The sequence below is a fragment of the Colobus angolensis genome, unplaced genomic scaffold (assembly GCF_000951035.1).
Source record: "Colobus angolensis palliatus isolate OR3802 unplaced genomic scaffold, Cang.pa_1.0 Scaffold12, whole genome shotgun sequence".
NCBI lineage: Eukaryota > Metazoa > Chordata > Mammalia > Primates > Cercopithecidae > Colobus > Colobus angolensis.
This window is the reverse complement of record NW_012113141.1, coordinates 1,221,803-1,228,568: the sequence shown is the minus strand read 5'-3', so window position 1 is coordinate 1,228,568 and position 6,766 is coordinate 1,221,803. Positions and strand designations below refer to the sequence as shown.

The 6,766-nt window shown below is 39.0% G+C and overlaps 1 protein-coding gene across 1 annotated transcript in view; it reads left to right on the top strand.

Moving 5' to 3' along the window:
* The window catches only part of PBLD (phenazine biosynthesis-like protein domain containing), a 50,918-nt gene that overhangs the window by 27,110 nt on the left and 17,042 nt on the right, over window positions 1-6,766 (top strand). Inside the window, exon 2 of the mRNA XM_011927084.1 lies at window positions 1,339-1,481. Coding sequence (XP_011782474.1) covers window positions 1,398-1,481 — 84 coding nt within the window. The 5' untranslated portion in view covers window positions 1,339-1,397. The remainder of the gene's footprint in view (window positions 1-1,338; window positions 1,482-6,766) is intronic.

The window sequence follows — 6,766 nt, the reverse complement described above, 5'->3', positions numbered from 1 at the left end:
GCACTCTAGCCTGGGCGACAGAGCGAGACTCCATCTCAAAAAAAAAAAAAAAACCTATCAGATTAGCAATTAGTCAGACACTCTCATATACTGTCTAAATTGGTATACTTTTTCTGCAGATAAATTTAACTGTTTAAGTTAAAACATCTGTACACTTTGACCCTGGGATTTCACTTTTAGGAATATATATAAAATAATCAGGAACACAGAACAAAATTTACATTCAGCAGGTTTGATCACTGTATTATCTTTATAAGTGAAAAATTAGAAACAACTTAAATATTCACCCAAAGGGATATGGTTAAACAACTTAGAGCATATCCGTAAACATATTGTGAATCATTAAAATGATGTTTTTGAAGCATTTGGTGTCTTTGGAAAATACTCATGCTCTACAGTATTTTCCAATTGTATTGGAATGGCCCTCCAATTATGCTATTTTATATAAGGGACTTGAGCATCTGTGGGACTATGGTATCCTCAGGGGGTCCTGGGATCTATCCTCTGTGAATACAGAGGGGCAATTTACTGTTAAGTGGGTAAAAATTCTGATAAAAGCTGTACATCCAGAACATTCATAATGTTATTGCTAATTTGTGCACTTATGGGTCTTTATTTTCCAAGTGTATTATAATGAGCATATTTTTAAATTAAAAATGCATTCTTTTAAAAAAGGGTAATAATATTCATTGGGAGACTGTAAGCAACATACATGCCTCTTGGACGTTTCATGCACATCATTAAAAACAGAGCCTAAGCTAGTTCTGGCTACTGTAAGAAAGACTATGATTGTGCGGCTAACTTCTATGTATAATATGAAAAGTCAATACAAAATATGGGGAAAAAATCAATTTAGCCAGTATTTTAAAATGAATTTCATTTTAGAGGTTTTAAAAAGTTAGGGGATTGGCTGGGCACAGTGGCTTACGCCTGTAATCTCAGCACTTTTGGAGGCCGAGGAGGGCAGATCACCTGAGGTCAGGAGTTTGAGACCAGCCTGGCCTACACTGTGAAACCCTGATGCTACTAAAAACACAGAAATTAGCCAGGTGTGGTGGCGGGTGCCTGTAATTCCAGCTACTCGAGAGGCTGAGGCAGGAAAATCGCTTGAACCGGGGAGGCAGAGGTTTCAGTGAGCCGAGATCAGTGCTACGGCACTCCCGCCTGGGCAACAGAGAAAGACTTCGTCTCAAAAAAAAAAAAAAGAAGTTAGGGGATTATACGACTTTAAATGTAGTATGTTTGAATAATTGCTTGACTTTGTGTCTGGGAACTGTTCTTTGCATCTGGACACCAAGTAAAACATTAACTTTTTGATTTTCTTTTTTTTTCCCCAAGAAGACATAAAGCAGGCTACCAGCAATTTTGAGAACTTGCAAAAACAGCTTGCAAGGAAAATGAAGATTCCTATTTTCATAGCAGATGCATTCACAGCAAGAGCATTTCGTGGGAATCCTGCTGCTGTTTGCCTCCTAGAAAATGTAAGTGGTTGGTTTTGAATTACAGTACCTGCAATTCTAGATTCCTGTAAACAATTACTTATTTTAAAAGACTAGTTTCACCTGTTCATTTACCAATTTGGTTTGTGTTCTTTGCCATCATATCAGTAATGTTCATGTATGCAAGTTGATTTTCACCAAAGTATTTGATAAAAATGCCTATGCCTCAGGTACGTCCAGTGAAATGAAGATTCAGATAAAGAGGAACTAGAGCCAATTTTAAAAAAGAAGAGCTAGAACTCCCTTTTAGCCATCAGGTTTTCATTTAGTTAGTACCAAGTGTTGAGGAGAACGAAATTAGATGAGTTCTGTGTGACTAGACATAGCCGATTTCACATTTAGCATAACAGATCCTAGCTGAGTATCTTTAACCTTACCTATAGCTCAGGCAATTAGAAATTCTTTTCAGGATCAAGAAAATGAGACATTTTGCAAGGAATTAAGTAGTTAAGTAGAGAGGTAGAAAGAATTAAGCTATAATATATAAATAACTTATTGAAAGACTCATTTTTAAAGTGGCTTTTTGATTAGGATAAATATTAATGGAATAGTTAAATATTAATAGAATAGTTAAATAGGTAAATATTAATGGAATAAATAGTTAAACATTGTTAATAGTTAATATTTAAATATTGACCCTCAAGGTCAAGGAATATTGACCTTGTGTTGGTCCCTAAGTAGTAAGAAACAAGGTAAGGTGTCCTTTCACTCAGAGCAGTTAGCACAAAAGTAGATTATCTGAAAATTACTTCAAGAGGACAGTTAGCAATTGATGATCTTAAATAAGTCATATTAAGTTGGGCAAAGTGTGTGTTGGGGCCTTCAAGGACAGTGAATCTCAACCTGGCTATACATGAAAATCACCCAAGGAACTTTGAAAATGCTGTCTTCTAGACCAATTACAGCAGACTCTCTGGGAGTGGGGGCAGCAGTGTTTTTTCTTTGTTTGTTTTGTTTTGTTTTTGAGATGGAGTTCTGCTCTTGTTGCCCAGGCTAGGGTGCAATGGCGTGATCTGAGCTTAGTGCAACCTCCGCCTCCCGGGTTCAAGTGATTCTCTTGCCTTAGCCCCCCAAGTAGCTGAGATTACAGGTGCCCGCCACCATGCACAGCTAATTTTTTGTATTTTTAATAGAGATGGGGTTTCGTTATGTTGGCCAGGCTGGTCTCGAACTCCTGACCTCAGATGATCCACCCACCTCAGCCTCCCAAAGTGCTGGGATTACAGGCGTGAGCACTGTGCCTGGCCAGCAGTGTTTTTTTAAAGTTTCCCAAGTGATTCCGGTGTGCAATCATGATGGAGAACTGGGCTGGGTACGGTGGCTCTTGCCTATAATCCTAGTACTTTGGGAGGCTGAGGCAGGAGGATTGCTTGGGGCCAGGAGTTTGAGACCAACCTGGCCAACATAGTGAGACCCTGTCTCTAAGAAAAAAGAAAAAAAAAAAAAAAGGAGGACTGCTGAGGTGAACATCGTTTTCTTATTGCTGTTGTTGTTTTTGTTTTTTTTTTAAATTTTTTTATAAAATAGATATGGGGTCTCGGTATGTTGACCAGGCTGGTCTCAAACTCCTGGATTCAAGTGATTCTCCCATCTTGGCCTTCCTAAGTGCTTGGATTACAGGCCTGAACCACTGCACCTGGTGGAATGTTATTAATTGAGTCCTTTTCACACTTCTCCCTCAAGTGGAGCAGTAAGATGGCCATCAAGAGTCCTTGTCTTACCTTAACTCTACATTCATTACGTAGACTTGAGCTGGTGTTTTCTCTCCACAAAATGCAGAAGGTAATAAAGTTAATAAAACTTTGTCCGTTATTACAAGAGCTTGGGAAGATTAGTATGAAAACAATTAACAACCACATTCCAAATCATGACCTTTCTTTAGAAACAATCTGGTAGACACAACCTCCTGTCAAGGAATTGTGGAATTGACTATAACTGCTTATCAAAAATCTTAATACACTTGCCCCATGTCCCCATGTAATATCCTTGAAGAGTTTTGACAGTAGTTTATATTGAATAGAATATATTCCATTTTTATCAGATAACAAGAATTGGATTATTCTCCAACTTACTCCTTTTATTTCCAGTAAATTCACCAAACATCAGATTTATAGGATTGATCTCTCTCTCTCTTTCTTTCTCTTTTCCTCTCTCTTTCTACCTATCTCTCCATTAAAACATATTTTGTATGTTAATTATATATTTGGAAAAACTAGGAAATAAAAATTTAAGCGAAGAACTTGTAGTTTAAAACAACATGCTTTAGTATGAATGGAAGAAGGAAAAAGAAGATAAGGAAGTCCATGATTTGGGGACGCTCTCTAAAGAGTTTTCCAATTCACTTCTTTTGAGGCTGGGGCCTGTGAGACCAGGATAATTTCATGGCCTGTCAGGGACACCTGAATAGGTATCTCAAGATTAGTTTGCTGGCCTCTTAGTCATGCTTTTCTGCTCTTTGGATGTGAGAATCTTGTCCTCCTGGAGGCGAAGGTAGCACTTTTCCTAATTCATTATCAATAAAAATTATAATAGAAGTATAAATGGTGGTATCTGCCCTTGGGTTCGTTGTCCTGAGATGGTGGAGAGAATACAGGTGGCCACAGGAAAATGTCAGAGACAAATAAGCGCTAAACCTTGTAATATTGACCACAATTCAGTAGGGATTCAGCCAGGCTCTGGGCTAGGAGCCAGAGGTACAAAGGTTAACAAGTTCACCCACCCTTGAGGTGCTCAGAGTCTAGTGCGGAAAATGGGCATGTAAACTAATCGTTATTCAGTAGTCACCACAGAGGCTAAGACCTGAAGGTACCAGGTACAAAGGTACCAGGACTCAGAGAATGGAATAATGTTAGGTTTTATGAGGTAAAAACACTCAGATTTTAAGTGCAGGGCTTCAGAGGAATTTTTTTTTTTTTTTTGTAGCTTTGTTTTAAATTATTCAAAATTTAACCAGGATGAGACTAACCACAGGAAAACCTGTTGGATAGACTAAAGACTAGGTCATGGTGCTTTGAGCTTTTTTAACATTTGATAAAAGACTATTAAAAGTAAAGTAAAAACTTCCGAGTAAAAAAGTTCAAGAGCTTCTATGATATTCTAAAGGATTTTTTGTTTGTTTTCAAGACAAGTCCATTTTAAATTTATTTTTATTTTTATTTTTTTGAGATAAGCAATCTTCCCACCTCAGCCTCCCAAAGTGCTGGGATTACAGGTGTGAGTCACCACGCCCAGCTGACATTTTAAAATTTTTAAATTTTTCACATGAGAAACATATAACACTATATATTAGGTGAAAACAAAAACAGATTAAGGTCTAAGTGGAACATAAAACAAATATTTGAAAAAAATTTAATAAAAATTGTCTGGGTGCTGTGGCTCACACCTGTAATCCCAGCTCTTTGGGAGGCTGAGGCAGGCAGATCACCTGAGGTCAGGAGTTTGAGACCACCCTGGCCAACATGGTGAAACCCTGTCAAATTAGCCAAGGTTAAAGACCAGCCAAAAATTAGCCAGGTGTGGTGATGCCTGCCTGAAGTCCCAGCTACTCCAGAGGCTGAGGCAGTAGAATTACTTGAACCTGGGAGGCGGAGGTTGCAGTAAGCTGAGAAAGCACCACTGCACTCCAGCCTGGTGACAGAGTGAGACTCCGTCTCTAACATAAATACATAAATAAATAAATAATAAAAAAATTGATGGTGTCCTCAGATGCCTGACAATCCGTTTGACAATAGAGACCTTGTAGAAGCATGGAAAATGTGTAGAAGCAATGTAAAAACGCAAACAGACACATTATGATGACAGCTGGTAAAAAACTAGAGGGACCCATGACTAGCTGCTGGTTGTGGTGGCAATAATCAGTGGTGTTTTTTTTTTAATTGTATTTTTTTTTTTTTTCAGAGACAGGACCTTGCTCTCTCCCCTAGACTGGAGTACAGTGGCACGATTATAGCTCACTGCAGCCTTGAACTCCTGGGCTCAAGCTATCCTCCTGCCTCAGCCTCCTGAGTAGCTGAGACAACACGTATGCACCACTACTCTCAGCTAATTTTTATTTTTTGTAGAGACAGGGTCGTGCTCTGTTGCCCAGGCTGGTCTTTAACTTCTGGCCTCAGGGGATCCTCTCACCTCAGCCTCCCAAAGTGCTTGGACAAGAGCCACTGCACCCAGTCTAATGTTTTGTAGATTTTAGTTTACAAGTTTTCCACTTCCTTGATGGTTTTAGAACTTTCTCCATCCAGGTATGTTGACTTTACTGGAATCTTGTCTACAGCAGAGGGACAAATGAACAATAAGGACTGGTAAGTCAGGGCTGTCATATTCAGGCTGCCATATTTCAAAACTGCCACAAGATGGGAGTATTTTAAACCTTTACTCTGATTTTCTGATCATCTTTGTGGGTCATAGGGTGATGGAGCCTCTCAGTATCCCAAAGCAGTGCACTGGAACTCAGAAAGGCAAACATCACTCTGTTTTTGCTGTTGGAAATTTGATTCACATGAGACGGCCAAAGGGAAATGGATATTAAAGCAAGGGAATTCATAACTGTTGGTTTGCGACTGTTTTGTGCAGTGTTTGAAAAGAAGCTCCCAGTGTAAAATGGAAAAATTGTTGGAAAGAAAAGCCAATATTTTGAATGAATGCATCCTCTCTCTTTTGTTTGTAAGGCTTTCAAAGTTGAAGTCTTTCCATGATTCACCATTGTCTTGACCTTTGGTTGCAGTGTAGAAATTCAGTGAAAGTCCAGCTGCGAGTGGTACATGTTGTGGGCTACTACTGTTAAACTTTCCACGTGTCTCTGGTCCCTCAGGCAAAATAGCAGGTGCATTTTTCAGTGTCCTGAAATAGAATTTACAGTTATATAAATTCAAATTGCAAGAAATGCAGTATACCAAGGTAGAGAGGATTAAAGAGCTGGTGGGCAGTGGAGTTTGTGTCCTAGCTAATGTGTGAAAGGGCCCAATTGCAAAGAAATCTATTACCAATAGATGGTGAGCTTGGCATCTAGATGTTTTAATACTTTTAAAGACTTATCCTAAAGGTCACAGGGAGCTATAGACAAAGAAAGTAAGGACAAAGATAGGAAATTTGGCCAGATCAGATAGAGGAAGGATTGGCAGGCACTTTAGGTTTCCGCAGGCAAGGAGGCTAGTCCAGGAAGGCCAGCAAAGGCTTTTCTTGATCACCTTTCGATTACCACTGAGACTTGTGATTGCAAACTCTGCACTAAGGGGCCAAAATACCTCCCAGTTTCTTTTTTTTTTTTTTTT